The sequence below is a fragment of the Podarcis muralis genome, chromosome 1, assembly GCF_964188315.1.
Source record: "Podarcis muralis chromosome 1, rPodMur119.hap1.1, whole genome shotgun sequence".
Taxonomy (NCBI): Eukaryota; Metazoa; Chordata; class Lepidosauria; order Squamata; family Lacertidae; genus Podarcis; species Podarcis muralis.
Genome location: NC_135655.1, coordinates 70,905,904 through 70,918,957, shown reverse-complemented (window position 1 = coordinate 70,918,957; position 13,054 = coordinate 70,905,904). Strand labels below are relative to the sequence as shown.

Sequence of the window (13,054 nt, the reverse complement as noted above, 5' to 3'; positions counted from 1 at the left end):
GCAAGCAGGCAGAGAGGCAGGCAGCCCTGGCCATGACTCTGGCCATGTGTTGCTTGCATCCTGATGTTGCACTGAGCATTTGCTTGAATTGACAGTCAGGCAAACGGTAGGCAGAGCAGAGTGTGAGTGGCAATGAAGTGCTGGTAGAGAGATCTGTGTACGTCATGTGGTCTACCTTGCGCCCCCTGAGCTAGCCTGCTGCTCTTAGGTGCATACTAAGATGCTGTCTCAGCTGCCAGTCTGCTGGGCTTCTGCATTCTGGAATGATGAGGGGGATGGCAATCCTGTCCTTTGCCTCAGGCAGCAAAATGTCAGCCATAGGCATAGCATTTACTGAGCACAGTTCTCAAGCTCAGATTCCCACTTGTGACACATGCATGCCTTGTCTTTATTAGAGTATGTGACAGTTTTGGCATTATCTTCATATGTATATGTTGTCATAATTCCTAAGAATTATGAAAGACACCTGTGCATTTCAATGTGAGAAGTAATCTTAAAAGGACCAAATTCTGGGTTCTAAAAGGCAGTCATCCTTTTTTCCTTTTATACCTCAGGTTCTGTAATGATGCACCTCAAAGCCTGCAGCATTTACCTTAATAGCAAGCAGTTTTTTCTGCAGTGCTATAATAATGTCCTGGCACTTGAAACCATGTCTACTTTTCAGAAGAGGTGAAGGGATAATTTTGCCAGGGTGTTCTGGTAAGAACTCCACTTATGAGCTGACGAGACCTTGAAAAACTATAAACAAAGATGAGATTGTAGCTATTGTTTTCATTCTTTCTTATCCTCATTTGAAGTAATTTCAAATCAAGAGCTTATTATGTTGTCCGTTGTCTATTTTAACATACAAAAGGAAACCTTTGGCAGGATCCCCACTTTAGGCATTCTTTTTCAGAGTAAGTGTTTTTATATTTTTAAGGTATTATTTGTGGGAGGTGGGTGATGGGTTTCTTCCAAACATTAAGAATTATATTTCCTGATACCTGGTTGTGTATTTTTATTTAGTGTGTTTCCTAGCCTTTTAAGTTTCCCTTTGTCAGAACCCTGGGGTGCACCATGATGATGATGATGATGATGATGTGTGTGATTCCTGCTCAGCTTTTTAAGATTTTGTGAATGTGCACTCCAAGAGGAAAAGGACCGCCACCCTGTCATTCTGGGATCATTCCACTGTAACTTTCAGCCAGTCACAGGATCCTCAACTTCTCTTGGGCAGCCAGTGTTGGAAATGTTTGACATAATACCAATATATCTGTAGACCTGTGACTCTAGAATAATCACAGGGAGCGCAGAGAACCCAGACCAATAATAAGCCACTTCTCTTGGGTGGTGTATTGAGAGGGGTGGTGGAATGAGTATACCCCACATCTTTCTGAGCCCGTGCTGCTGAAATGAGCATGTTCTCACCAGCTGTTGGCATGCCATGGGTAGCATGGTAACATAAGATCTTAAACTATGTAAACATATTGGTTGTGCCACACTTACACTAAAAAGGTGGGGGGAGGCTTAATATTTCTAGGGAAACCCCCTATAATGTAAGTTTTATTGTTTCAGAAGAAGAGAATAATCCACTGCTTGAATTATTAAATTTATCTTGTTAGAAAATAATTCCATGGTAGACCGCAACAATGCCTATATGTGTAAAAAAATTTGACTTCTTTTGTTTTTACATTGTAAGTTGCTTTGAGACATTTTGTGAAAAAGTGACAAATAATTGAAAGAGCATAAATCCTAGTGCAGAGCCGATGGCAATAAAAAATAACATGAACCAGTTTATGTTGCCTTTCATAGACGTAAACTATATTGTGTCATCATGGAAGTTAATATCTATTTATTAAAAGAAACAATGGATATAGCTGAATCTTTAAGGACTCAGTAAGCATGCTGGCTTCTTAAAATAGGAGATACTATAAATTCTTTTGGTTACTGTACCTTAAGAAATATGATATATGATAGGAAAGAGCAATTAGATGCATAGTACTTGCTGAAAGTGTCAATTCATGTATTCATCTGCTCAAGAATTGCTAGTAAATTGTGCCCTCTTTTTATCCAAGTATCATTGATTGCTGTTTTGTGAATTCTGAGGCTACATTTCTCCAACATTACAGGTTACTCTGGAAATTAGATAATGGGAATTAAGTTTTTTCTTGGGTGGAAAATGGTGGTTATGTGAAATAGTGCTGCTTATCAACACTGTTAGGTAAATAGTTCAGGAGGATGCATTTAAGTGAATAAGGGAAATATAATATACAAATTCATTCCATAATGGAAGATAAAGGAGAAGAATGAAATGTACATTTTGTTTTGACAGGTTCAAAATATAATTTTGGCCTGTTAATGTGCCAAGACGGTGCATCTAAGCAGTTGTGTTGACATTTTGGAAAGCTCCCAATGGATTTTGCCTGGTACAATGCTCATGGAATCAACATTTTCTGGGAGTAAATCATATAATGTCCAAATAGTTCTGTGGCAATACAACTGTATTTTCTCAGGGAACTAAATGTATTTATTCACACTGATCCTGCATGTTTTAGTTGAGCAATCATTAGCATGTTTATAATGGTTCTAATTTAAAACGACATTTTCTGAATTTTATCCTTGAGTCATTTACAAATTGTTCATATTGAGTAAACAAAGGAAACAGATTGCATTTGATACTTAGTAATTTATCTGAAAGAAGAAGGGAGGGTTAATTGTCTCAAAGTTTTGCTCTGTTTGGGGAAGTATGTTCTTTTCTTTTCTTTTCTTTTCTTTTCTTTTCTTTTCTTTTCTTTTCTTTTCTTTTCTTTTCTTTTCTTTTCTTTTCTTTGCTGCACAGTGCACCCCTTCCCCCTCTATTCTTGAAGTGAAGAAGGGGGAAAAAAGCCTGGAGGAGTGAGGAAAATGAAAAATTAGGAGCAGGACAAGACTGACCACTCCCAGAGGGGAGTGTGGAGCAGAATTTGAGCTGGCACAAGATTATCTAAAACAGTTGGTGCATTCCTTAATGATCAAGTGCCTGAGAAGCCCAGCTCTCTCTCACAGAGCATCTGTGTTGATGTTTATATCTGTGCCTTGCTGTATGGGAAAAGCATGCTTTCTCTTCTTTCTCTGCTAAAAATAAAGAGGAATATAGCATTGTATGAGCTATTTTAGGAGAACAAAAACATCTGAAAGGTGAAAGGTTTTGTTTTTTAATAAATAAATTAAAGTAATAAAGGTCAGGGCTGAATCTTAGGCTCTCCCTGTATGTCGAGATGGAAACAAGATGGGGGGGGGGGAGGGTACATAGGCAGTGTGTGGTATTTTATCTATGTGCATTGAAGTTTTCACGATTCACTTTTTTTTTAAAGCAAACCATTCTGGGATTTCTTGGTGTAGCCCGCAAGCTCTTTTTCTCAGTCAGGCTCAGCTTAGATTACAAGCTTGGCAACAGCCAGTATTTATATCGCAGCCTTTGGATTCGGAAAGACCAGAGTTTCAAGTGAGAGCTAGTAATAGTTTGGGAATATGTGTGGAATTCAGAGTAAAACGAATGCATTTTAGTGCCTAATTATTTTTAGTGGGCTTACAGAGTTTTAATTAAAAGTCTAAGGCAACTCTCAAAGCTCTGAACGGTTCTAATTTTACCATTTTAAGGGGAAATATTTTTCGCCAACAAGGGAAAGATGTATTAGGACCTGCAGATTCAGAAGATTTCTTGTTTTAAGGCCCTGCCTTGGGTACATATGCTTACTGATAATAATTGCAGTTAGGAAAAACCACGCTGATTTAGTTCCAGCTCCAGAACTCTTCTGTACCATGCAGCCATGTACCTCACTACCCCCCTCTACTTTAGCCCCCCACAGTCTCTGTTGCTGGTCCTAAAACAGCTGTTTGGGTCAGTTGCAGCAGCATCTAGTAGTGGGGAGCTGGAATATGTAAGCTACATGGAGATGAATTGTATGACGGCTCTTCATTATGTTTTTATAAAAACTGAAATAAAGCCATTTATTAAAACAGTGCAAGTAGTTGATCTCACAGCAGGTAGACTAGGTGGGTCTCCATACCCTCAGCTATGCTTGGCTGCCTGTGCTGCCGTAGGCAGTGGGGGAAATCGCATCAATTTAGTGAGATATTTTGGTGGACCAGCCTCTTCCTGCTCCTCCTCCTCTTCTTCTTTAATCAGTACTTCCTAATAATGCATGACTTCATAGTTTCGCTAGAACAGGCAACACACTCCTTCATTAACTCAATTTTTTTATATAAGGAAGCAAATTCACTGGAGCCATCTTTTGAACCTCAATTATTTGTCTCCTGTTTTGAAAATTCACCATGCATGCATCCTTCATATGTTTAGTGTCTATCAAAACAATACAGTTAATGTGACATGTGGCATTCTAATCTCTTGGATAGATATTAGTTTGGGATCCCGTTCTACACTCATAACTTCCTATTTTGTGGCCTTATGTTGCCTATTGCTGGTGGCAACGTCACTGGCAGTAATGTTTCTCGCACAGCAATCTCTACAGCGGTATTGGATGCCTCCATGGCACTGAGTCCTCTCCCCCCTGTAGTACTGCACTTTAGGTGCGGTGCAAACCCCCCAAATAAACTCAGGCAAACAGAAAGTGGTACCGTCCAGATACTGTTGGACTATAACACCCATCTTTCCTTACATTAGCCGTGCCAGTTGGGGCTGATGGTAATTTGAGTCCAACAACATCTGGAGGGTTCATATTGGCTATCTTTGTGGTAGATAGTTTAGCTCAACTATACCGAGGACTGAGCTGATTTGAGAAGCCATGCATCCTAAGTATGAGTCAGATATAAGAAGCTATGCATCCTAAGTATGTATGGTAGAGCACTATGCACATAGTATGGTCTAATGGTTGCTGCTGCTGCTGCTGCTTTGTTGCTGGCCAGTCACCTAAGTGATATCGTTTTGTAATGTTTTGTGGGGGGTAAAGTTGCCCAGAGCTGGTATGACCATGCTCCATTTTGCTGTGTTTCCGTTGAATGAGACATAGTATTAATCATGTCTGGGGGAAATCTGCTGGAGTTCACTCCACTGTGGCAAATCAGCACCTCCAGTCACGTAATGGTGCATTCACATAAAATATTCACCATATGAAATTGATGTGGCATAATTAATATGGGAATTGGGCCTTCAATGAGGGTCTCCTAAAAAGAAGGGAAACTGCAACAATCTCTGTCTGTTTGAAAATATAATGATTGTTCTGCATTCTGTTGTATTTTGTTGTATTATGACAGTTATCAGGTGATAAAAATAGGCAAGACTTCATTGTTTTTGAACTACAAATGTTAATCTATTGAGGGTTATTCATGTTTTAAAATCATTGCTTGTGTTTTAGATGTAGTTAGAATTCCCTTGTCTCCCACCCAGACTTCTCCTAATACTCTAATATATTTTATATGTACTAAGACAAAAACAAATAAACAAGTCAATGTGATTGAAATGTTTTCCTGAATAATATCTATTTATTGCTTATAAATCTACCATACATTTGCCATCATTATTAATAAATAAATGTGCTTTTGTCTTCTGTCACTGTGTACCACCTGGATAAGGAAATGATTGTATGCAAAACAAGTCATGTTTTAGAACTCATATCAGCAATAATTATCAGCTTACAGTATTGTTACAACATGTTTTGAAAGAAGCTTATTATAAAAGAAAGAAAGAAAGTGGGCTTCTCAAAGCAGTGAGAGTAAGACAGTTGATCACACTTACCATTGATATGGATGTTATAAATATGCCACTGTGTACTATAGTGTTTTACTGAGTCTCAAAAAGTCAGAGCTGATTTGAAATAATAATGTCTGACAGTCAGGGCTTTGAAGTTTTGCTACAGCACGCACACATTTAGGCTTTCTTTTATGTCTGACTTTTACCATAAAAAGCAAAACACACACATGGCATGAATGCATTCTTCATATCTGTATGTCAAAGAAAGTAATGTGAGGGCTACTTCAGTAAATTAAAAATAACCTGGGGGTGGAGGAACCCTATGTAGATGGATGCAGGCCACTGGAAGGTCATAGTACTCAGAAAAGGTAGAACTGGGCTTCCTCACTTGTTGAAGGTCACAAGATTGGGATTGTAGTGGATGAGGGGGGTGGCGTGCGGGAGAAACCAACCCTTGATAGGATCAAGATGACTTTGATTTAGTCAGAAGAACTTAAGACCTTGCCTGTGATAGCCAGCACACTTGTTCTTCATTGGCAGTCAGAGATTCTTTCCATTCCAAAACTGATTGATTACTCAGTGGATAAATGTTAATTGTTTTCATCATGCCCTCTGATCACAGAGACATGCTTTTCATCTTTCTTTCTTTTTTTAAACCTGGAGCTCACATTATCTCTTAAAAAGCATTGTAGTGAATTTGAGGGTTTCTCATTTTTATTTTTTTATCACTTCCCCTTTCTCTTCCCAGTGATGCCGCCCTGAGACGGTGTCATCTTAACACCTTAAAATCAGCAATTGCATAAAATTGTACAAGCACACATGGATGAGCTCAGCAATAAAGAAGATGGTCACATATACAAGCTTTCGGGGTTTTCTTCTCATGCTATTTATTTCTTACACTTCAAACCCATTTCCCAACCAAAGTTCTCATAGCAACAAATCATTAGTCACTGTGGGTTTTCTTACATGTGCACATGAACTGCAGATCAGTACCTTAAGCTAAGGTACTTAAGCTAGTGCTTCTCCAGCCTAGTGTTCATTTTAGTTACCTTTCAAAGTCCTTGTGAGGCTAGGATTTGACAACTTATTTAATCACATGCTACTTCACACATTCATTAAGAGTTGAACCTTAGTACCATTATTTCCTGTTAAAGAGACATTCACAATTAGGTTAAATAGGCCTGTGAAACAGTAATGAAGATGCCTTCTGAGTGTGTGCAATATGGGATTTCACTCAGGTTTTAAGGAAAATGTCTGAGGGCATGACCTCATTACCACAGAACCCTCCCTACCACGCTTTGCTTTCTAGCTTGGGGATTAGGCACCTGGTCATCTGGTACTAAGAATATGTACTGGGTCCTGTGTAGTTAGAGATAAAATTGAGTATTGGCAATAGGCATAGCTTTTCTTTGCCATAATTTTCAGAGGTTTTGTTTGTTTGTTTTGGCTGTTTTGTTTCTGTCGTCACTAAAAAAGAAAACTTCAGTACACTTTTAATCATAAAAAGCTACTCAAAGAGGGCCAGAGCTTACTAATAAAGGAGACAAGTCTTATCTCATTGTTCCACAGAAAGAATAATTTATAGACAATCATAAACACTCAGAAGAAACGTGGTGTACATGTGCATGTCTAAACTCTGCTTTGTTAGGAATCTGAGCTCTGCTTCATTTGGAGGCTAAGACTGTCAGTGGCTGCTAACCGCAATAACTATGCAGTGCTTCAACTGTTAGAGGAGGTTTGCCTCTGAATGCAAGTTGCTGGGAATCATAACTTGGGAGAGGACTGTTCCACTCAAGTCTTGCTTGCCGGCTTTCCATAGGCATTTGGCAAGTCACTGTGAGAACAGAGTGCTGGTGTAGATGGGTCATTGACCCAATCCAGCAAAGCTCCCCTTACAGTGGGTAGGATTTTTGATAGCAGATTTCCAAATTCAGATCAGTTGCTTGATAATACTACAGCTTATAGGTCAGGGCGTTTTTAAATAAACCCATGTTGTAGCACAGACAGGGACACGGGTGGCGCTGTGGTCTAAACCACTGAGACACTTGAGCTTGCCGATTGGAAAGTCGGCGGTTCGAATCCGCATGATGGGGTGAGCTTCCATTGCTCTGTCCCAGCTTCTGCCAACCTAGCAGTGCAAGTAGATAAATAGGTACCGCTGTGGTGGGAAGGTAAATGGCATTTCCGTGCACTCTGGTTTCTGTCATGGTGTTCCATTGCGCCTGAAGCAGTTTAGTCATGCTGGCCACATGATTCGGAAAGCTGTCTGTGGACAAATGCTGGCTCCCTTGGCCTGAAGTAAGATGAGCGCCGTATCCCATAGTCGCCTTTGATTGGACTTAATGGTCCAGGGGTCCTTTACCTTTAGCATTTACTGGCACAGATGGGCTTGTTACACCAAGCACATACAAAAATGGTACATTCGCCCATGGCATAGAATCAAGAAATATTTATAAACAGGAATCCATCATGTTGGAGAGTGCATGGTTTTTGTAGTCACTTTGAAATGGGGTCATAGTTCCAATTTTACCATAGCTGTCAACATTTCCCTTTTTTAAGGAAATTCCCTTATTCTGAATAGGATTCCTCACAAGAAAAGGAAAACGTTGACAGCTACGTTTTTACCAGTACTGTTACACACCACCCTAATCTCCATGAGTGGTACAAGATTCCAGGGGTTCTAGGCACTTACCCAGGGTTTGTTTTCCTTTTGGGAATAAGGCACAGCGGAGACTGTGGTATCTTTATTATATGTGGTTTTATTTATGCAGATATACAACCTGCACCTAGATGGAGGGATTGCAGAACATTCACATCCTGTGAGGATCTGGCTTCCCCGCTAAGGGCAGCATTGGATTCAAAGGAGGGGGGAAAGCCATCCTCTGTGCCTCTTTGTTTCAGCCTGTCATCCGCAGCTCATTTGGAGTTCTGCCCCTTCTTCTCCTTCTGATTACTAACTGAGTCCAAGGACCTCCGCCAGGCTCATTCAGCTCATTTAGAGCTGAAACCCTCAACCTGGCCTTTGCTCACTAGCACCCAGTGAAGAAGGCCCCCACCCCCATTTGCCTGGTCGTGATGGTTTCCTTGATGGGCCATCACTGCCCTTTGTCCCCTGCTAATGTCCCATCCAGTTAACTCTGCTGAGCTGGCTTGGCTCATTAGCATAGCTAAATCCAGGGGGTTTCCACATTGGGCAAAATTAATCAAAGCTTAATCAGTTCTCACTTTTACTAAATCATGACACATTTAGGCGGATCTAGCCCCCCTCAACTCATCACAGTATTCTTCTTATTAATAATTTCATTTATAGACTGCCCTTTGTTAATGGCCACAAACAATTTACAATACATTAAAAAGTGATCAGTGACCTGTACAGTTAGTGAAACCATACTACACAGCATTTCAAACTGTAACCATTTTCAATTCATAGTAATCAGGATAACACCAAATTACTATAAATTATAAATAACTATAAAGTACTAATTGTTATTAACACAATGATACCAACCCAGAGTTCTCTCAGCATTCCATTTTTTGCATACCACTAATGCATGAGGGCCTTTCCACATTTACTGCAATGGACCCCCCAGCTCCTTTTAAATAAACAGGGAAGCCCTTGTGGCCAGGGAAGCTTTGCTCCTGTAGGAAAGGACAGAACTGGTCGGCTGTAGGAACCCAGTTCTAAATATATTGGGCTTTATTTATTTATTTTTGTGGCACTAATGCTCCCTCCATTGTGTCCAGCATCTTGAAAAATGCTCACACATTCTTTAGAGATTATGTAAGGTGTAACTTTTGGTCGTTTGTGCTGAGCAGAAACTCGAAAATGTTCAGTCTGCCTGGAACATACTTTCCCCCAACTGTTTATCAAGTCCCATTGATTTAATTGGACCATCTGTTTTATTTCCTCTGGATTGCTCCCTTGACACTCATACTGGATTTTGTAATTTCTTCCCCTAATCAAACTATGGTGTATCCAATGTTAGCCATACTCAAGAGTAGACCCTTGAAATCCATAGACTTAATAAGTACCTTAAGACTCTTTATTCCAGTGGTCTACTAACATTGGATCTAATCCTCTGTGTACATATAGAAACTTACAAATTCAAAGTGGAGAAGGACAGGTTTTTGATTTGTTTGACAATAGATAATCTTTGGGTTAGGCAACTATGCATTTTTCAGGCTGCTCCTTCCCAGCACTGCAGTTTTAGCAGAACCTACACTTTCTTAATATTATTTCTATTTTCTGAGATTTCAGATCTTGCCTAACCTCAAAGATTTGGATTGTTCTTTCATTGGCCACAACATGATATAGGGTGATATATCACAGCTGAGCTGTCAAGATGTTTTCAGACATTTTCCATTTGTTGATAAAAGAAAAGAAAGCTTTGTTTTGTATATGTTATCAAGAGAAGAGAGCTAGCTAGCTAGCTAGCTAGCTAAATAAATAAATAAATAAATATTCATTGCCATTCGCGTGTGTGTTTAATGCTTCTCTATTTATATAAGTTTTTAAAATACAACTACATAAAAGGTGCCTTAAAAGTCAGGCATATCTTTTTGTTCCTTGATTCATTTTGCTCTAATACTGTATTGTCATAAACTGGGCAAAAGTATCCTACTTTAAATATTTTATTGTTAACTTTCTGTAAATATCAATATAAAGCCAGCGTTCTTCGTTTTTGGCAGGGCACAAGAGATGCAGCTTTTTAAACTGATGATATCACAGAAAAGGACAAATTATAATGTTCTATCGATAATTGGTGGTTATTTGTTGATTCTTCTATTATCTGGCCAAAACTCATAAAAATAATAAAGGCTTGTAATTGTTAAAATTAAATTATTTGTTTTATTGTGTATCAAGTATTTTAATACTGTCTATTACAACTTAGTGCTTCTTAATTTTGCTCTTTTTTGAAAGGATATAATTAGTATATTGGCTTTCCCTACTAAAATATTACTTGGGGGTGCAGGGATGCATAAGCTGTGCTGTCCTTCCAAAGACACTTCTACAGCGTTGCAACCAAAACTTGTATAAAGGTTGTACTGTAACTTTTATTGTGATAAAATGGCAACATGTAACCTTTGGGATTTGTCCACACTGGAGCAAAATGTGGATTCACATCAGTGTGTCTCCCTGTTAACATAGGGGCATTCATATGACATCTTCCCCCATCACAGTGTTTTCCCAGACCTTTCCTCCTCCTTTATATGTGGGATTTATTGATCCTTCAGTAATTCAAATCAGCGGGGGGGGGGGGGGATGCATTTTAAGTGGGTAAGGCCAGGTCCAGGGACAATACAGCTGTACCTCAGAAGTCAAACAAAATCCATTCTGGAAGTCCATTCGACTTCCAAAACGTTTGGAAACCAAAGCATGGTTTCTGATTGGCTGCAAGTACAACGGCAGCAGATGGTATGACGCGGAAGTTGTGCAGGAAGTTAGATTGTTCAATCTAAAATACTTATTTTATTGTGCAGCAGCTTAAAATACCTGCATGTTGATTTCACAAACTTTTAAGTTTTTATTAACACTTTCTCTCCCCTCTTGTTTTCATAGATTCATCTTGCGTAGAAAAGTTACTTTCTAAAGACTGGAAGGAGAAAATGGAAAGATTAAACACAAGTGAACTCCTTGGAGAAATTAAAGGTATAGTATAAATTAGACATCGTATTTTATTTTGAAAAGCAGATTTTTTTAATAGTGCAAAAAGTCCTACTGATGATTAACCCCGACTTTCCAAGAATACTAATAGGACTTCTCTGTGTGTGGTGAAGTAAATAGCTTTTTAGTGAGGAGCCTGCTCTGGAACTATGGATTTTGTGTTCAGGCAGGTTTCATTTTTTGGATCAGGTCTGTCTCAGATTCATTGAACTCTGCAAAGTTGAGTTATGTTCTTAAGCCTGCATTGGCTTTCTGGTTGGTACACGTTGCATAGGAGTGTCCTATGATGTATAATATACACAGGTGGCCGCCTCCTATAGTGAACATGGAGGCAAGGAATTTCCGGAGAAAAAGTTCATTGTATCCTAGGATAAAGCTCTCCAATGTTCCCTTTTGTATACTATAGTTCGCAACCACAAACATGGAACCATGCTTCCTAGTTGTTTCCTTGGGCTACCGCTCTCAATCAGTGTATGTATGTTTTAGTTATTAAGATATTTATACACCATCTGTTATGTGGACATTTTAAGGTGGTGTTCAGCAGTACAATAAAATTCATATAGAAACACAATTAAATACAAGTCCAGTGAAGCAGCAAAATAATACTTAAATTTCTAACAGAGACTAGCATCAATAGATTGGAAAGGTCTTGGAGAGCAATTAAGTTTTTAGCATGCACCAGAATTGTAATCTGGATCTTCTGGATCAAGATTAAGGACAGCCCCACCTAGAGCATATATATTATAGTAAATGAGTATTGAGGTTACCAAGCCATGGGTGCTGTGGCAAGGCTAACTGTCCAGGAATGGCCATGCTGTACTCCAGGACAGTCTGTTAGTGATTCTGAACAGCATTTAATTAAGAAAACATTGCTTAGTGTTTTGTTTGAAAATGTAGGGATTTGTCAGGTTTTACTACTTAATTGTGTTTGTGTTGTGTAGTTATTCTTTCCTCCTTCCCAGAACCACTGATTGTTCACAGTGGAGCTGTGAAGCAACATTGTAAGACGGAAACAAGTTAGGTGATTGTGGAGGGGGTGGGTAGAGAATCTCAATAGCAAGAAACAAAGGTGTGGTTTTGTGAGGAAGAGCTGCTCTTTGCACTGACTGTTACTGGGGAGTTCTCTGCTTTATCAGACAGAAGGCGTTGTTCTTAAGGATAAATGAAGCACATACTCTCCCTTTGAAAAAGTGGCCTGCAATATCAGTTATGGGGAAGGATGCCAGGAAAAAAGGAAAAAGGCAGCCAAGCTCTTCTGTGCCTGTGTGTTTGCTATGCCAACCTTGTTTACCAAAACAAAGAGATGTGAAAATATTAGCCATAGTACAAGACATATAGTGGAAGGTGCATTTTTTGGCCTTAAGGTAGATGTTTAATTGCCTTGATCTTATTTAAAATTAGATTCTATATCTGTTTATAACAGACTTGATAAGACAAACATTGGATGAAAATTGCTTCTCTACTCCCTGGACACAATTAATTTTATTTTGCATGTAGTACTTGCAGGCAGTTCACCACAATGCTTTTCTGCATGCATCCTAGTGAAATTAGTTGAAGCTGCTTGCTGGCTTATTTATTTGAGTGCAATGTTTATCATCTTTTGGACATAAGCAACAATTCCTGAACACTCTGGGTTATTTTCCAGTGGACAGAGCTGGTGACCCTTATGAGGCCCTGTCTCTCTGTAGCACAGCAAGATGCAGAGGGCCATAGATATGATC

General features: G+C 39.2%; 1 protein-coding gene across 16 annotated transcripts in view; it reads left to right on the top strand.

Annotated features, from left to right (window-relative positions):
- Positions 1-13,054, top strand: part of SOX6 (SRY-box transcription factor 6) — a 459,717-nt gene that overhangs the window by 263,953 nt on the left and 182,710 nt on the right. For all 16 annotated transcript variants that reach the window (XM_077930886.1, XM_077930879.1, XM_077930884.1 and 13 more), the window contains one exon: positions 11,229-11,318. In XM_077930886.1, coding sequence (XP_077787012.1) covers positions 11,229-11,318 — 90 coding nt within the window. The remainder of the gene's footprint in view (positions 1-11,228; positions 11,319-13,054) is intronic.